General features: G+C 52.8%; 1 protein-coding gene across 1 annotated transcript in view; it reads left to right on the top strand.

Moving 5' to 3' along the window:
• Window positions 1–19,400, top strand: part of NTN1 (netrin 1) — an 87,431-nt gene that overhangs the window by 37,508 nt on the left and 30,523 nt on the right. Inside the window, exon 2 of the mRNA XM_063409276.1 lies at window positions 10,459–10,647. Coding sequence (XP_063265346.1) covers window positions 10,459–10,647 — 189 coding nt within the window. The remainder of the gene's footprint in view (window positions 1–10,458; window positions 10,648–19,400) is intronic.

The raw sequence follows: 19,400 nt of genomic DNA, 5'->3' as shown, positions 1-19,400 counted from the left end.
GGCGGGAATGAACGCGCTGAGCTGCCAACGGCTCCCCTGAGCCAGCTGGGCTCCGAGAGAAACCAAAACCCTTCCCAGAGCCATCATCTGTCAAGCTTGGGTTACTGTCTGGCACCTCGAGTGTCCAGGCTGAGGTTTTCCACTCATGGGAATGGGAGCGCTCCCAAAGCCACCCTGAGCTCCACCTCCCGGGGAGAGGCACGGGCTGAGCAGCTTCTGCAGGCACAGGCAGGACCAGCTCCCAGAAACACGTGACAAAACACAGGGGACCATCCCCTTGGAGAGTCCTCCTCCCTGGGGCTTTTGTCCATGCTGGGATTTCTGGGATCTGCCTGCAGGGTAAGGTGCTTCCCCAGCTCCAAGAGGTATGCTCTTTCCAAGGAGGGGGTCATCCTCTGGCCAGGGATCCCCTGTTCCCTGCTGCCACGGGGATTTGGGTTCTGGGGTTGCGAATACACAGCTGCAACCACTGGCACTGCCTGGGAGGGGGAGGCCATGGGGTCCTGCAAAAAGGAGGGAAGGCAGCACCATACCAGGCCTGGGGAAAGGCCAAAAGGAGAAAGATGCAGACTCCAGAGGGAAATCCCGCAGGAGCTACTCTTCAGAGAGGCGGTTCTGGTGTAGCAGCATCGTAGTGGGGATGCTGCTGGGTCTGGGGAGGGATGATGAGCCCTGGGTTGTGCCCAGCTCTGTGCACAACAGGGTCCCTTCGGAAGCGGGGCTGGCTGGGGCTGGTTTAACAATTCCCCTGGCCCTGCTCCAGAGAAGGATGGAAAATGGGGTTAAAACAACACAACACGTTCCTGAGCTCTGTTATGAAGAGGAGCCCGGCACAACCCGACCTCACAGGAGGCTGAATTAGCAGGGACCGGGCACGGGAGCGGCATCGCTTTAAGCCATGTCTGCCCTGGGGAAAGCTGAGCCTGAGCTGGTTTAAAACCGCCTAGCTTTGCTTTCACCCCTGGCTGTGGGGAAGCACGGCCAAGTTTCCCAGCTCCCTGGGGCACCGATGGAAGCAGAGCTGAGGCTGTTTGTATCCCTGGTCCTTCTGGGCTGAACAGTTTTAATCCAGATTTGAAAAGCCTTTGACTCTTCGCAGGGCTGGTTGCGTTATCAGCCTTGTGCATCTTGGGTAACCTTTGCTCTGAATGAGCAAATTCTTTCAGTATCTGTTTGTGCTGTGGCTTTAACACTGAAGTGGCTGATCCCTCCTGGGGCAGAAATGTAGGAAAGCTTATAGGAAAATATCCTGGAGGATCACCTGGAGCTTTGGGGTGCTCAAGCCCACCGTCTCGTCCTTTCGAGGTGCAGGGTTCTGGTTTTACAGAAACACAAACCTATTGATGAGCACAAGTACTTGGGGACGGGGATGAGGATTTGGGCCATTTGGAAAGCATTCCCTCAACCTGCAGCAGTTCAGAGCTGCCCGGAGGTCGCCAGGGCGGACAAGAAACGCCAAGGTGTGGGACAGAGAGAGGAGAAAGGTCTTGGAGAGCACCACGGCCCTGCCCTGGAGCAGCTGAGGGAAGCTGCTGCTGAGATCAGTACCAGATAAGAGGGAAACCACAAGGGCAGAGTCTAAGTGGGTAAACTGTTCCCAAGAGGATTCCCCTCCACTCTAAATAAACACTGACGCTTCAGGAGCACCTTGGAGCTGGGCTGGAGGCTCTGTGCTATCCCTGATAACCCAGGGACTGCAGGATGAGCTCTCCCATCAGCTCCTGCCTTTGACTGGCATCTGGACGAATTACGGGATGCAAACAATTCATTTCAAAGGACAATCTCAGGAGACTGGGCTTGGATGGTGAAATTAAACAAAGCAAGCTGATGACAGGCTGGTATCATCTCCCAGAGTGAAATAGAGTTCACTTCTTGACTTTTCCCTTCTCAAAAAAAAAAAAAAAAAAAAAAAAAAAGCACTTTTCAATCTGAGGTTTATCTGCAAATTTTCTGCACAACACCTGATTTGCGGAGAAAAATCAAATCAAATCTAAATCGAATCCTGGTCAAAGCTTTTGCTGGATGCTTTAAGCTTCATCAGGGGAAGTTTAGGCGAGACATTAAAAATTTTTGTTACAGAAAGAGTGGTTGGGCATTGGGATGGGCTGCACAGGGAAGTGGTGGAGTCACCATCCCTGGAGGTTAAAAAGCGCCTGGATGTGGCACTCAGTGCCATGGTTTAGTGACAAGGTGGTGTTAGGTTATAGATTGGACTTGGTGACCTCCAAAGCCTTTTCCAGCCTCGTTGGTTCTGTGCGTGTAAGCGCCACCCCTTCAGTGTCACAGTAGGACCTGGTGTGGCTGCAAGGTGCTGGACAGGACAGGGGGACAGCGCAGGACAGAGCAGGGATAGCCCTGCCCACGCCACAGAGCAGGGGACATCCCCTGGAGCTCCATCCCTGCTCACAGCTGGCTCCTGAGGCAGACTGCCGAGGCTGATCCTGGGACAGCTCCTGGAGGTGCTCGGGCAGGAGAAGGCTCCGCTCCAGCCTCAGGGCAGCGCTGTCCCCTCGCAGCACTCGGGAGGGACCGAGGGCGATTTACAGCCCATTTCCAGGCGCTTGGAGTCCAGCCGTGTGTGCTGCACCAGGGCAAGGCCCGCTTTGTGCTCCCCATCCTGTATTGAGCAAGAGCGCTTTTGTCTTGGGAGAAAATGCCTTGGGTGAGAGGCTGCCACAAATCCCAACATTTCAATGCAGCACAAACGGGCCGTAGGTTCCTCCTCCACCCCATCGGCTGCTGATGGACCCTCAGCTGCCTGGTGGCTGTGAGGGAGCCCTTGCAGATCACTGGACATGTCCCCAGGACTCCAGCAAGGAGCACACAGCCCAGCTGGACCTCGAGGGCTGCCAGCAGCTGTTTGCCACGTGTGCTGCCTGGCAGTGGGGAGAGCTTCTCTGCCCAGAGATTGTTCAAATCTGGCTCAAAACCCGAATATCTGGGAGCTGTAAATCTCCCAGGAACAAGGCTTGCTCTTGCTCCTCTGATGCTTCCTGTGGGGCCAGAAGCACCACGTGGACAGTCAGGAAATATCTCAGGGGGTTCTGGTGCTCCAGTCCAGGCTGGAACCAATAAATGTCAAAGAGCTGTGGCAGTCTCTCCCTTCATGAAATGAATCCAAAGCTAGGTCAGACCCCAGCCCAGCAGGCTGAGCTCCCAGTGGTGTCTGTGGTTGTTGGGATCAGCTCCCGTGGCTTGTGGGGCTGAGGATGGACGGGCGGCCACAGAGCCTGGTGGGCAGCAGCGGCCAGCTGCTCTCCAAAGGGATCTGGTGCTGCTGGGAAGACCTTTGGTCTCACCATGCTGCAGAAAGTTGATAATTCTGAGTGTCAATAATTAACCCTCAGCAGCTGATCTGACAGGACTTGTTTTTTTCCTCTCAGGGGCTTGATCTGTGAACAGCTCTGGACTTTCTCCCTGGATCTGCACTCAAAACCAGACATCACATTTTGGGATTTGGCTGTGCCAAGCTGTCCATCTGCTGCCCACTTTGGATGGGCACTATTTCATCTGGCTCTGGGTGTTGATGGACAGCTGGTTCACCACAGACATGCCTGATTTGCCCCTATTGTCTCTGGGGTGAGGGCAATCCCAAAACATTCACGGGTTCAAATCAGCCAAGCTCTGCTGTTCAGCATTTGCTTCTCCTCCCCACTCCCCAGCCTCTGCTGGAAGCTCTCCCTTCCTGCTGGTGGGGCTGACAGTGGCCACGCAGGGCAGGGCTCCATGGGCAAGTCCTGATGGACGGAGCTGAACCCCAGGCAGGAGGGGTCAGGGTGGCACTGCCACACCCAGCACCTGAGAATCCACCAGCAGGACAGGAAACCCCTGTCCTGTCTCTACAGGCCTGGCTTTGGGCTTGGTTTGGGCAGTAAAAATCACATTTTCAGGGAATTCGTCTGCAGAACTCCATCAACTTGGACCAAATGTCCCCCCTTTTTCAGCAACTGAGAAAAGCAGCCAAGCTTGAGCAGCTCTTCCTAGAGACAGCAACAGACACATCCCTCGCAGAGAGCAGTGTTTTTCTTTCTAAGCCTTGGCTTCAAACATAAGGGCAATAGATTTTCTTTAAGGAAATAAATCCCCAAATTTGTTAGGGTTGGCACAGCACAGGATTTTTCACTCGCCTTGTTTCTCATTTCTAGCTGAATCATTTTAGCAGGGACTTTTCTAGAAACGCTCAGCCTGACTCAGACACCCAGTCTCAAACATTTCAACCCAAACACTGAATCTGGCTTTTTTTAAGGAAAAGAGAATGAAGGTCTTATCCTTGGAAATCCCAGGCGGGTGTCAATGTTCTGTTACCAGCTTCAGTGTCACAGAAAGTTGTTACACTTTGCAGAACCGATGCTGACAGCGAGACATGTCCAAGGCCTCTCTGTCCCTCAGGCATGCGGGGATTTGTGAACTGGCAAAGTGGGAAGTGAAGGGCACTTGGGCTGTGCAGCCTCCCCAGAGAGGTCCTGAGTCACTCTGATGACATCTCCTCCACAGCTTTTCCACAGAAATTCCTGAGGATTTTCAGGTCTGGAAAAGCATTCTGATCCCCAAGCCCTTTTTGTACCAAGGGGAAGATGTCCTCAGCGTGTTCCTCCCCAGGGTCCTGCTCCCTTGCCTCTCCTACATTGGCAGTTTGGCCATTCCCTGCTCTCACCGGTGGAGTGGGGTCAGAGGCATTTGGCCTCATGAGGAGTGATCAGAGTGTGAGGGGCTCCCCAAAAAGCCCTCACCCCAACAGGGTGTCCCAGCAAGGCTGGGGCTCTGCCTCTCCTTCCCTCCTCCCCATCCCCACGTGCTGTTGCTGCTGTCCGGGTCTGCAGCTCCAGCCTCGGGGGCGATGCCAGCCACAGCTGCATTTTTTGTGGTGTGTCCACACACTTCCCTCCTTCCTTTAGCTCTGACTGGCAGGAAAACCTGGGCCTGGTGCAGCCCTGGTGTCTGCCCCTCACAGCCACAACACCCCCGTGGATTTCCCCCTGCCTGAGCCAACCCAACCCATTCCAAGCCTCCTCCTTACTCACACTCAGCTGTTCACGCAGATGAATTTTCCTGAGCAAACGTTTTTGTTTGGTGCTGGCAGCTGGGGCTGTGGTGGGTGGCACTGGGCCACGCAGGGGTGCATGGGGATGACTGCCCTGCGATCTGAGCTGGATCTGACCCCTCAGTCTCTGTGGCTCCAAGCTCTTGGCCACCTGTGGTGACTCTACTCTGCAGGACTTTGCCACTGGTGTTCATCCTTGCTTGGCCATTCTGCTGCAGCAGACATGGACAGAAACCCTCTCCCAGCTGGGAGACCCCCAGGAGAGATCCCTGCAGGGTTACAGCTGGAATCCCTCACCGGGCACAGCCCTGGCAGCCTGTGCTGGCCTGGCGTGGCCCAGTGACCTGGAGTGGTGTGAGAGCTCCTCCACCACTTCTGGGTTCACGCCCAGCTGCTCCAAAACCTCAAACAGTTGGCAGTGGCTTGAAGGGACACTGTAGGGACACCCTCCTGCTGTCTCCATGGGCGATTTCTCTCTACCTCCCAGTCCAGGCAGGTCTCCACTGGCTCTGGCTGCTTCACCCCTGTTGTTCCTGTGGGTGTTCCCTTAACCATTATGGTCCTCAGAAATAAAATCCCTGAAGATATCCCTAGGGATTCCCTGGGAGCAAAGCCTCCCCTGGACGGGCAGGAGCAGGGGGTCCCTCTCAGGGACCCTGCATGTCAGGATTTCTCCTGCAGAAAAGAAATAATTGCTTAGGCTGAGCTAGCAATTTTCTGGAGGAAAAAAACCAAAAAACAAACAACCCTTGTTTGGAGAAAGGATAATTTTAAAGAGACTGAGACTGTTCATAAATTCAAGTCAAATTTAGAGATTATTTTCAGTCTCTGGATTCTTCCATCCTCCCCTTTTCCTTCCCCCCTCCCCTGAATTATTGTTTGCAAAAATTAAAACAAAATGTTTTGGGGTTTTCGTTTGTTTAAAAAGCAATTTGCATTTTGAAAATTGCCAAAATATAAGCTTTGGGAGGGTGGGGTCTTTTGAAAGGGCAGCATTGTCATTGCTGAATGAAAACCATGGAGAGGAATTCATCCTGGGAGATGCAGGCGCTGGGGACATGGTGGCAGCACAAAGACCACAACCACAGCTCCCAGCCCCAGCCTGCACCTCCATTCATGTCCCTCCTTCCCTTCTCCCACATGGAAAATCCTGCCCACCTTGACCTCCTTGAGGGATTCATTTGACCAAGTCACTGGTTTGAACATGGAGAAGATTCCTTGGTGTTTTCTCCGCCTGGTTCCAAACCGCAGCTTTCCTCTTTCCCTCTTCAACCTTTTCCAGGTTTCGGAACATCTGTGTTTAAATGAAATCCGGTTATCCAGAGCCTGGCAGCTCAGGTAGAGATGCTCTGATGAAGCTCTGCACATCTGTGCACAATAAAGTCAGGGAACAAAAGACTTGTGAGGTCCTTGGCAGAGTAAGAGAAAGAGGAGAGTGGGAGACAGCAGGACTGGGCTTAGTGGAGCAGCTGGAGCCAAAACCTTTCCTCGCAGAGCCCTCAGCACCTGGCCCAGGTTTGGCTCATAACTGGGTCTGCAGGGGTGCAGAGGTGTCTTCTCCACCAGGTGCAAAGGAAAGCTTGAGGAAGAGATGTGATGCCAATCCTGGGAGATGATTTTTATTACAGTCCTCAAAGGCGTTCATAGAAAGAAAAAATGGGTTGCTAAAGAGCAGCTTGAGCTCAGGGAAATTCAAACCGAGAAGCAGTGGCAGAAAATTAAAGCCAGGCCAAGTCATGTTAGGAACAAGGCAAAAGGCTTCAGCACAGCAGGGGATTAACCTCGGGCCGAGCAGAGGGAGGGTGGGAGAAGCGTTTCCTGAGCCTCTGTCCAGGGAAAACGTAGCCAGGGAGCCCCACGCCCTGGCGACATGCATGGATTTGGAGCTGGGATCCAAAACCATCCGGACCTGCTGCTGGGATCAGCGATGTGCCTGGGCACTGCCCACACTCCTCACCTCCAGAGTGATCCCATCACAGCTGTCCCAGCCTTGTCCCTTACAAGGACTTTGTGATGCCTGGCTGGGACATTTCTTTCATTGCCTCAATTCCTGCATCCCTGTATGCCATCGTCAGGAGAAATGGGATGGGTATTTTCCTTCAGCCAGACCAAGCCTCTCCCACTGGGCATTCTGCAAACACACCAGGCTACAGGCAGAGCTTGCCCTGGCTGGTGGCCAGCTGTGCACAGCGCTGACCACTACAGCCCAGGCACTCAGGGTGGGCACAGGACACAGTAATTGCAATTAAAACCATTCTCCCTAAGTTTGGCCCCTTTTGACTACAGAAACAGGTGGATCAGGAGGGGGGATGCTGGAAAAGCAGCCATGTGTTTGGGGTTGGGAGGCAATCGCTGCCCAGGTCTTTTCAGCTGTTTCCATGGTGCCCTGGGGGTGGAAGGAGATAGAACCAAGGCTGAGACAGTGGAGCCAAAAGAAGCTGAGAGGTCACAGTGCAGGGGTGGCTGTCACTCCCTGGATGCCTTGGGAAGCTGGAGGGAGGATGTGCTGGTCATGGAGTGGGGCTGGACCAGAGCACACCATCTCCCACCTCACTCACTGCCTCCCTGGAGGGTTTATCCCCTAAGGCACCAACAGTATTTAGGTCATTGACTCTGGATGAGGACAGCGATGGCTATTTTGGGGAGCTCCTTGCAGCTTCTGCTGAGGTTCAGCTTCTTCCCTTCTTCAGGAAGGGAACCCCTGGAACATGAATGGAAAATTGATCCTGGGAGCAGAGCTGGGATGAGCTCTGCACACTCCACTTATTCCTGCACATTCCTGTGCAGCTCTGTTCTGGTGGCACCAGTGGAAATGTTAGCAAAGAACTCAAGAAAATCCCCTGAGTTCTGTTTTCCTGGCTTTGCAAATGCATTTCTGCTTATCAAGCAACCCAAAGAAATGCAAAGATTTTCACTCACTCTTCGTGTGGGCTCAGCTTTGAATTTTAAAAAGGGATTTGCCAATGCAATCTTGCAAAATACTCCAGTGCCAAGTCCAGCTTTCCTAAAATACAAGTTTTAGGAGGAGGTGAGCTCTCATTCTCCTGGGAAAACATGCATTTCTGACAGATTTGAGGGAGAACTAAGGCTTCTGTGAGGCCACGCCACTCCCTGGAGAAATGTCCCCTCCTGTTGATCAACAGGGACCAAATCCTGTGGTTTGTGGCACCAAAGGCACAGCTGCTCATGAGCCTCGAGGCTTTGAGCAATGGAGATGTGTCCCCGTGGTCCCAACCTACCATAGACCTCAGACTGAGGGAATTTAATCCTTTTCTCTCTGTTTGAGCTGAGTACTGAGGCTGTGCCATGGGTCCAGGTGCTGCCTTGGGGGTTAGGTGTGGCCAGGAGATCATTCCCTGTATCCCAACCCTGGTCTGTGCCCTTGGGAAGGCTCTGCCCTGAGGGAAGGAAACAGCCCTGAGCCCTGCACCTCCAGGAAAAGGATTTAACCTCTCTTGGTCACCTCTGTAAAACAAGGGTTGGGAATTTAAAAGCCCCACCTGCTTCCCAAAAGCTTTTCATCCTGCAGGGCAGGAATCATCTCCAAAACCCTCTTTGTGGTGGAACCGTGGTGTGGGCTGGGGCTGCTCAGCACGTGTGGGATGAGGAGAGAGCAGAGCTGAGCACAGCAGGCTGCTCTTCCTGAGCTTTCCAGGGAAGGGGAAAACCCACGAGGGGGGACACACACGAGCCTGGTGCGTGCTCCCGTGCTGCTTTGAGCTGCAGAAAGTGCAGCTTCAGCACATGTGGGACTGGGCCAGATCTGAAAGAGCCATTCCCTCTGGAGGCAGGAGCGCTGTCTCCGGCCTCCCCCATGGTCGTGTCCTGTTGGGGAGATGACAAAAGCTCGTGCAGGCTGCTGGGCTCATCCCAGGAGGGCCAGACCACAGCTCAAAGCCATGGCCCAGCTGCGTGGCAGGGAACTCTCTCGCTCACGCCTGGCAAAGCTCTCCCATCATCTCCCTGTCACCATCAGCACATTGGTGGCTGCTGCTCCTCCTCTGCCAGCCTTGGTGGGGATGTGAGGTTTGGCCTCTCCGTGTCAGGCGTTGGAATTCGGGTGGCAGAGCACGGAGATGGCGGCTCTGTCCTGCGGGGGGCACGGGCATGGGGGTTCTGCTCTCCCCTGCACTGTCACGGCATGTGTCAGCTGGGGATTGTTCCTGAGAAACACCCCGGAGCTGCACCCTCATTTTCTGGGCTGAAATTCGATAATTAAGCAAATACAGCATGGCTTTGTGTTGGGAGAGCACCATAAGGTAAACAGGAAGGAATGAGGGATTAAGACGTCTCTGCTCTGAGGGAAGGTGACAAGCCCGGGGCTGTGACACCTCCGTGCCGGGGCGAGGGGCCCAGCTGTGGGCTGGCATGGCACAGCTGCATTGTTCAGGGGTGAAGAGCAAATAAAAGCCACGGGAAAAGAAAACAAGCTATAAAATTCTCAGCAAAGCACAGAGCCCCAGCAACTGCCTCCTGATGGCCCCGTGACAGCTCTGGGGAGAGGCGGGCGAGGGGTCGAGCTTTTGAAGTCCCGGCGTTGTCCTTTGCAAAGGCCCCCTGTTAAAATAGGCCCGGTGTTGACTTTAGGCTGCATATGGTGGAGGAATTGGACAGCTCAGTCACAGCAATCAAAGCAGGGGGAGACTTTTTGGAATTTGGATAACTGGGTGTCAGGCTGGGCCTGTCTCAGGAGGGGTGGGGGATGCAGGGGCAGAAATGAGGATTGTCAGCGTGGTCAGGGCTGCAGGTGGGTTATAGAGCCTGTGGTGGGGAGACCTGAGGGAGAAACCAGCTAGGAGAGTCTTGGAATGGTATTCAGAGCTCAAAAGTGTGTGTGTCAGAACTGGGGAGAGTGGGAGTACTGGGAAGGTCAGGCAGGGATGGTGGAAACCCCTTCCCATGGGGACAGAGGGGGGTACTGGGGTGCTGGGAAGTGGGGGGTTCTCAGCAGTCTGGGGACCTTTGCACTGAGCAGGAACAACACAACGTGAGAGTGGAGGAGAAGGGAGATGAGCAGAGCTTCCATGGGGGGAAGTGACAAAGCTGAAGGTGCCACAGGGGTTTGTGTGCTCCATCCCCTAACCACGGACAGGCCCCTGTGCTCACAGCCCTCCTGCAGCCCACACTGCCAGCAGGGAGAGGAAAAGCCACATTTAATGCAAGTCAGTACAGTGAAATGTGGCCTTGGCACCCCCATTTTGCCCTCCAAAAAGCTGGGCTCACCTCACAGCACAGCCAGGAGGGGATGTGGGTGAGCAGTTGGCTCCCCACAGCCAGAGGTGCCAGCAGGGCCTCCCATCCTGTGACCCCCCCCAGTGTGACAGGGCACACACAGAGGGGTTGGCAGCACTCCCCGGGGTTGGCACCTCCCTGTTTGGGCACAGATGGTGATAATGTACCCTCTTTGCCTCTCCCAGCCTGCAACTGCAACCTGCACGCTCGGCGCTGCCGCTTCAACATGGAGCTGTTCAAGCTGTCGGGGCGCAAGAGCGGCGGCGTGTGCCTCAACTGCCGGCACAACACGGCGGGCAGGCACTGCCACTACTGCAAGGAGGGCTTCTACCGCGACCTCAGCAAGCCCATCTCGCACCGCAAGGCCTGCAAAGGTACGGCCCCGGGGCTGGCAACGCTCGGCTCCTCCTGCCCCAGCCTCTCCCTGCAGCTTCGCACCCTAGCTCTCCCTCTTGCCCGGCTCCTCCCTCTCCTCCCGATCCCAAACCTGTTTGGAATTGCTTTTTTTTGCGGTTTAGAATGACTCCTCATGCCTCCACATTCCCTGCCATCACCTCTGCAGCCTCCTGGCGAGGACAGGGCCACCCACATCCCCTGCCATCCCCTCTCCCTGCTGTCCCCAGCCTCCTGCTGAGGACTGGCCATGGAATAGAAGCCCTCTCTGCTGAGGGGGACTTCAAATTATTTCGGGGTTTATCACTTACAAATGGTGCTTTATCTGCTCCTACCTGGTCATCACTCTGCAAGGGCAGAGGGGCATAAAATCCCAGATATGGCTGAGATGTAGCATTTAAATCAGCCTCCTCCAGGCCCGTCTCCAGCTCCCACCCTTCAGGCAGAGCTGAGCCCACACACAGAACTTGTCACTCCTCCGGACGAGGAGAGAACAGAAAAAGGGGAAACGAGTTTATTTTGAGCTTGGAGTATTTTGAGGTTTCCTCGTGTGGCCGTGGAGGCGAGCTGGGATTCAACTGGGGCGGGAGTAGCAAGAAGAGCAAACCCTGCAAATGAACCCTTTTAACTCTCAGCTGCTGCTGGAAGAGATGGAAACCCTGGACCTGGGGTGCAGTGAAAGGAATCAAACATTCAAAAGCCAGATTAGGAAATGCTGGGGTTTCCCCCAGAAATGCTCTGCTCTTTTCTCTCTAAAGATTCGTTTCAACCAGAAATGGAAAGCTTTTTGGCTTCAGATCAGTATTTTTGGCTGGGAAGTTTTGAGTCTCCAGCATTTTTAATTTTTTGCTTTGTTTTATTTTCTTTACTGAAAACAGACATTTTTTTGCCATAGCAGAAAATAAATCCCTTTTTCAGACAGATCTACCCCCCTTTTTTGAGTCTTGTAAAAAATGATTCCAATGAGATATTTTTGATATTTCCCAGGTGCTCATTCCTGCTTTTTCCAGCTCTCCTTCCTGCCGGGCAGCTGTTCCCCTCTCCTGTCTGTCCCTCCTTGCTGTCCCTGGCCCTCCACTGTCACTGACAGCACCGAGTCCTGCCCAAAAACCTGGCTGGGTGGCACCTGCAGCTGGGAAACCTCTGAGCCATTCCGTGCCTCAGTTTCCCCAGGCAAGCACCGAGAAGACCTCAGTGGCCTCCAGGAGGTTTTCAGGCTGAGTTCCGCACTTGCAGGATCGTTCTCTCTCTTATATCCCCTTTGCAATTGCTCGCTTCTCCTGCACTTCCTTCTCGAGCCTCTCCCTCCCTTGAAGCTGGAGGTGGCCAAATTTCAGCGCTCCTCCAGTTTGTTTGTGACAAACCCGTGCCCATCGGAGCCGCCAGACACAAAGGTTTGTGATACCGTGCTCCCCGGCTCGCAGCCCATTAGCGCCGTTTCCCAGGCCTCGAGGGGTTTTCGTGGGGGCAAATCCACTACAACAGCAGCCAAATGAAGTTCCCACAGCACCGGCATCCCTTTGAAAACTCCTTTTCCTGAGCTCTGTTTATCACACAGCAGGGTTCGTGTTCCCTCTGTTTCTCTCTCCTGACTCAGGGCTTGTGCTGAAATAATTGCTGAAAACGGGCAGGTTTAAACCCAACCCTCGCATTTAACAGCTCCAGCCACCTCTCCATTGATAGCAACATTCATTTACCATCTCACCAAACCAACACCCCCAGAGCCTCATCTCGGCTGAATGTGGTTAAAATTAAGGGACTAACCATCCTGAGCTCCTGCCCTCTCCCTCATCACTGCCTGCACCCGGCAGAACCATATTTTCTCTGTACTTTCTCTATACTTTCTCTATATTTGCTCTATATTTTCTCTATATTTGCTCTTTATTTTCTCTATATTTGCTCTTTATTTTCTCTATATTTTCTCTATATTATTTTCTCTACATTTTCTCTATAAAACCTGATTCTTTAATCCATCCCATCACTCTGATCATATCCCATACATAACAAATTTAAATACAAGCATCTCAGAGAGCCCTGGTACCTTGGGAGCTGCTGAGGAGCTCGTGGCTCTCACCCACCCCAGCAAGATCTTGGGTGATCTCACAGCAAAGGCTCCATGAAAGAGCTGCCAGAGACATTTTTTCATTAATTCAACTCCATTTATTCAGCCTAACAGACCCATCCAGCTAAGCTGCCTCTCCTGCCTTGCATTCCTCATCTCCCACTCCACCCCATGCACGAGGTGCCTCAACTCACAACACATCGAGCATCAGCAAATTAGAGAGGCTGGAGTTGCATTGTTTGAAATGGTTGGTTTGGGTAATTATGCAAAAATACAACATTGCCGAAATGCTTGCACAATGCCTCCTTCTTTTTAACTTCGGGAGAAGGAGAATGCCACAAACTTTCGCACGTGTTGTAGGGCACGAGTCCTCTGGCAGCGAAAGGTGAGCAGAAAACAGAGCTGGGCAACACCCCCTGCCCAGCTCAGGGCTGCTTGTGTTTCCAACAGCCAAACCCTTAATAATTGATAAATAAAAGGCTTTTCTAATGATCTGGAATTCAGATCAGCACTGCAGGTGAAGGCATAAGGAGCTGGGATTTAAGGATGATTTTCCCTGATGGCTTACAGTGATCCAGCTGTGCCAGGTGCTTTGCTCTGTGTTTGCTTCTAGTGGTTTTCCTTGCAAAAATGATAAAAGCCTGGAAGTTGTCAGTGCCCAGAGTTGCCCTAGGACAGAGCCACACCAGGCAGGCACGGAGGCTGCAAACCACAGACGAAGGAATTGATGACAGATGGAGCAGGGATATTGCATGGAGTGGCAATGCTGGCTGTGTGCCAGAGCCTGCCAGGCTGGAGCTGGGCACGGAGCTGGGGGAGGATGTGGCTGCTCCGGGTGGGTGGTCAGGCAAGTCCTGGGACACCAAGGCAGCGCTCCCCTGGCGTTCCGAGGTCAGGCTGCAGCTGATCCCTGCCCCAGCCTTGGACCCTGGGCTGGAGGAGCACGATGGTCCCGCTGCTCCTCCTCCAGGGGGTGGGTGGGCTCATCCCAGCGGGCAGGGGAGCAGGAGGCCTTTTGTCCTGGCACACGCTTCACACCCCCGGCCCTGGGCACACCCCTGGTGTGGGGGCTGTCCCAAGAAGCAACAAAACTCAGGACATAAGAAATTTTTACGTTCATGTTTTCAGACTCAGACAAGCACGAATTGTTCCTCTTTTCTCCCTGGTTTCTGAGACATCACCAAGAGCTCCCAGCACGCTGAAGCCCTGCTTCCAGTTCCTTCTGCTTTCCCTCTGCTCCAAATGATGTTGCAAGTGAAATTCCACATCTGGGTCCTGCAAACCCTCGTCCACCCTGCTCTGTCATGGGCTGCTGTAAATCAGGGCCCTGCTGTTGGTTCTCTTGATTAAATTCCCTCCTGATATTTGCCAGATTATTGGCACTAATTTAATTCCATTGGAGTAGGGAGTCTGCAGGGTTTTATAGCCTGGCTGTAAAACAGCTCTGCACTTCGGGGAGAGGCTTTGCACACTTTTTGATGAAAAGATGACAAACGAGACGTGCTCCGAATGCATTTGTGCTGAGGCTGCCAGCACAAACCCCTCGTGCAGGGGCAGGATTTGGCACCTGGAGAGGTCACATTCATCAGGGCTCAATGTTTTGGGAGGAAATGGGATTGTCTGTGTGCCTGCTGCTGCTGCAGCCTGGGGAGTTTTCCAGCTCTGCTGGAGGATTTGATGCCTTGTTCAAACCCCAAAAAGCACTCCCAGCTTCCCTGCCCGTCCTGGCCTGCACCCACCAAGGGTCAAGGTTTGACATTTCCATTTTGGAAGCAGTTTGAGCTGGAAAAGAGGGAGGTGAGATCTGTCCCCATGGGCTCAGCCTCCTGTCCTTGATTTCATGGCTGCAGATAAATCGTTTTCCCCACCCAGTCGCAAGCATTGAGTGGGAGAGAACCCGACCCCCTTTGGCTTCGGGTGCTGTGGGAGAGCAGAGCAGGGCCCCCGGTGACAGGGACAGTGGCACAAGTCCCCGTCTCTCTCCACTGACTATAGAGGGAGCTGCGTGACCAGCTTAGAGCTGAGAGCTCATTCCCTGGAGGCTGGGCCAGGGGAGATGGAACCTCTCTGTTCCTGCTGCTGGGTCGCACTGGGAAGTTGGGGCTCAGGAGGTGGCGGGGGGAAAATTCTGAGAATGGTGTCACTGCCAGCAGAGGTGCCCCACTGCTGGTGTCCCGCTGTAGGACAGGGACACAAGTCTGCCCATGGTCCCAGTCGTGGTCAGCATCCCTCCAGCCTTGGAGATGTCCCCTGTCACCATGGTCCCTGATCGTGGGTGGGGTGAGGCAGACAAGCTCCCAGCTGAAGCATGCCAAAGCCATTGGGATGGCCTGGCTGGATCCTACACCGGGGCTCCAGGGCCAGCAGGGCCAGCAGTGGTGGCTCCTGCAGGGCTCTGTCCCCAGCCTTTCCTCACTGCAGGTCTCCTGTGGGACCAGCACAGTTCTGGCCTTGGGCTCACCTCAGGAGGGGCTGAAGTGCAGCCTGAGGGAGCTGCTCCTCTCTCCAGAGCTGCCTCATTTTGATGCCCATCTCTTGTCTTGCCATTTTAAGGTAAACTCCAAGGCAGTACTTTCCAGGAATTCACCCCAGGGAATTGTCTTTAATGGTCAAACTTCCTTCCCTTCCTGTCCTCCTTTTGCTCCTCTTTGGATTCCAGCTGGAGCTACTGTTGAGATGAGAGAGGAGCCAGCTCGTGGTGCTGGCTTGGGTTGGGCTCCTGTGTCAGGGCTTGGTCACCTCTGGGAACTCACATCCCTGGAGAAGTTCCAAACTCCCCAGGCATGGATCTGCCAAGCACAGACTTGAATTTCTCCCCAGGACTGTGGAGATTCTCTTCCACTGCCACAAGAATGATTTTCTAGTTGCATTTCCATCCTGCATTTGTCAGTGGCTGTGCCTGAGTCACCCCTTCCCCACGGCCCCATAATTCCTCATATCGATATTATTGCAAGCCCTGAGAGCTGATTTATGACTTCTGCATCTAAAACTTGTCATCACAACCCCAGGCACACACAGACCATAGGAGAAGGTTTCTAGCAATGCAGCTTTAAGCTGTCCATGCTCATGGGTCACTGTGGGAGTGTTGTGGGGCAGCACGAGTGCCACCAAGTGTCACCTCCTCCATGGCACAGCAGGGCTCAGGGCAGAGCTGCACCATTCACCCACCTGGGCTGGAAGGATCCCAAAGGAAAGAAGGGACATGAGCATTACTGAAACTCTCACACTGTTCTGAGTTAGTAGAATGAAACCATGGAAAAACAGTGAATTTTTGTTCAAGCAAGACTCAAGCTCAACCCAAGGCATCTCTCAGCCCATGCCAGCTTTTAAAAAATCCATTAAAATCCACATTTTAATGATGGATGAGCAGACGCATTAGACTGGGCAGCTGCCTCTGTGTGAGGCAGAGTGGGCAGGGTTTGCTGAGCTGTGGAATTTAGGGCAAGACACTGCTGAATCCAGGGAGTCATGAGGAGGATGGAGAAGGCTGTTCCAGAGCCCCTCAGAAGGAGCTGGAATCTCCATAGCCACATGGAAAGCACCTCAGCACCTTCAGAGGAGAGACACAGCTCCCAGCTGAGTCCCGAAGCCCTGGCAAACACGTGGATGGTCCAGCTGAATAGGAAAATGTAGACAGTGTTGATTCCCTGACAAGAGCCGGCTCTGCATTCCTGAAAAATCACATCCTGGCAATGCTGGTGCCCAGGAGGAGTTTACTGGATAAACTGGGCGCCGGCCACCTTCCAAACTGGGCTTTGGGTTTGGGTTTCCAGCAGAGAAACATCCAGGAGCAATCCCAGAGGGCAGGTTGGGATGTGGTTTGTCAGAAGTGGTGACACAATAGAGGGGAATTTGCACCCTATTAAGAAAATAAACCCAGACTAAACCTTAACTCTCCATTACTGGTCTCAGACTAAGGACAAAAGTTGCTAAATTCACTTGCACAGCCAGACCTTTGCATATTCACAAGACAGAGGAAAGAAAAGGAATAATTTGCCTTCCCCATAAATGTTTTCCAATAATTGAGATAATTTCCTGCTTCAGACCAGTTCTCAGGAGTGGAAAGTGCTTCAGGCTTTCTGATCCTGAGAATTAAACCCGAACTCAGTCCTGCTCATCCCCACACTCTGGTTTTCAGTGTACTGAAATAAAAAGGGTTCTTTTTTCTGGTAGGAAAGGATTTCTTTTCCAGTTAAACAGATGCTTCTCAGAGCATCACAAACGAGGGGCTAGGATTTGTGTCCCAGGAGCTCTCTCTGGGGTTTCTCCCTGCTCTTGGGGTCTTGGGGACTCTCCCCGCTGTAGGTGCTTTGGTGTCCCATGATGGCTGTGCACACAAAAAGGATCCTTTTATGCAGAGCTTTTCTAGCTTCTCCCTCACCTTCCCCACTGCCTCCTTTCCCGAGGCTTGTGGCAACCTCATTATCTCTGAGACTTCTGCTCTGCTGCCAGATTTGATTTTTATTATTAGAGGGAGAATGCACTTGTAGGGACCTCATTTCCTCCGGAGCCAGGCTAAAAACTCATCAGGAAGAGAAAAACTTTGCCTCTGTTTTCTTTTCCTTCAATAACAGCATTCCCAACCCACTCTTCCTCATCTCTCATGAGAGCAGGAGGAGTTGGGTTTTTCTTCAGATCCATGAGGCCACCGTGCTCCAATGAGCTGCTGCTCTTGGCCTGGCCAGGACTGCCCCTGCAGGTCTGACATTTTTGATGGAAAAATCAAAGGGAGTACAACCTCCATGATAAAACCCAAGTCTTCCCAGAAAAGTGGGGTGAAGGAAACCCCAATGCTTCATCTCAGCATCCCTGGCAGCTTCTCCAGCCCTGCTGGAATCACGTGGGAAGGGCAGTTCTCAGTGGACAGGGGAAATTTTAACAATTTTGGAACAAGGGAATTTTCCAGCATTTGGGGAAGTGCTGCCATAATTGTCCCATTGTGTGTGTCACTAATGCCTGCCCAGAGTGCCCCTGCCCAAAAAGTGGAATTACTGCCGGGGTTCCAGGGCCCTCCGGATTAGCGGCGACTCCGGCTCAGTGGAGGCTTTGTGGCCCCGTCTGTTCCTTGTTATGGAGAAGACAAAGCCAAGGTCTAATCTGTGAAATTTGGCCCAAACTGCAGGGCACCAAAGCCCTTGGCTCCCCTGAGTGCCAGTGCAGGAGGGGAAACGGGAGAGCCCTGAGAAGTGGCGCGGGAGGAGGGACCGCAGGAGACACCCAGAGATTGTTTGGCTCTGCCCAATAAAAGGAGGAATTCATGTTCTGCTGGCAAGAAACCTTTAAATCTCCAGGAGAATGTGCTGAGGGACACTGAGCACGAACATGATCCTTTGGAGGGCTAAATCCAGTTCCCAATGTCGCAGACAGGCTGGCGAGCTCACGACAGAGCAATTAATGGTTAATATTTAAGTCATTATTGGTATTCAGAGTTAGCACAGAGACTTTGCACCCCTGGTTCTGCTTTGCAAACCAGCTGGGGCCAGACTGGGTGGGTGCACACCAAATTCCAGCTTCTCTTCGCCATAAATCCGTGGGATTTGCAGGACGTGCTGCCCGTGCTGGAGATGCTCTGGCAGTGCCTGTGGGCTCTCCCATCCCCATGGAACGTCCCCAGGGCCAGCACAAACCTCTCCTCAGCGCTCAGGTGCACAGGTTCAGCTCAGACTTCCCTGATCCGTGGACAAATAACTGGGATACGCATCCAAAAGAAGGACCCTGCTTGTTTTGAATTGATTTCCCAACGACAGGAGCCAAAGAAAAGCTGTGAAAACATCCTGTCCTCCTTGGGACCACTGCAAGGTCACCCCTGGGATTTCAGCTACGGGGGAATCCAGGAATTCTCACACCTTGAGTTCCCTGGGGAGATGTGTTCAGAGGGAGCAGCATTTAAAGTACCTGAGTTCCTAAAGACAGTGGAGCAGGAAAAAGAAAAAACAACTTTACAACAACAAAACCCCTCACTTATGTAATAATGCCAGAACCACCCCTCTAAACACTAAACCATAAGGTTAAATGAGACATGTTTGCTGCATCAGGATGCGTTGTTGAGGCAACAGGAGAATTTAAACTGAATTTGTTTTGACATTTTGACAACAAACCTGGGTTTGTTGCCGGTTTTTTCCAGCAGACGTTTTCTGCAGCTACTTTTTTTTTTTTACTCCCGTTGAAGTCTTTGGAGGAAAGAAGGGAAGAAACCAAAGGGAAGCAATTTTTTGGCCATGATTCTGGAAAAGTATTTTAAAGCCTGGTTAAATATAAATGTGCACCTAAGGCACATTGGCTACCTGGGACTGAATTTGTGCTTTAAACTGAGTGTGATTTCTGAATACAGGAGCCTTCATCAATGATTATTGCAAATTAAGGGGTTTTTCCAATTTAATGCGTTCTTGGGTCCCTGCTCAGTCCAGAGGCTGGATCTGGAGCCCTGTGAGGTTTGTGATCCTGGCCCATCCAGGGTGACAAGAGGAAATCTGGAGACCCTGGCAAACCCAGCCTTTTTTTTTCATGTCCAGGCAAAAGGATTTTTCATCACCTTGAAAACCTCCCAAGGAAGCAGCTTCCCCGAAAACAGGAAGATGCTAATTCTTAAAAAATGCAGATCTTTTCAGGCACCTTCTCCATAAAGGTCACACTTGAGGAGAGCTGAGCCTGGAGATTTATCCCTCTGTTTAC

Source organism: Prinia subflava, chromosome 12, assembly GCF_021018805.1.
Source record: "Prinia subflava isolate CZ2003 ecotype Zambia chromosome 12, Cam_Psub_1.2, whole genome shotgun sequence".
In the NCBI taxonomy this organism is placed as follows: domain Eukaryota; kingdom Metazoa; phylum Chordata; class Aves; order Passeriformes; family Cisticolidae; genus Prinia; species Prinia subflava.
This window is presented reverse-complemented; position numbering and strand designations above follow the sequence as displayed.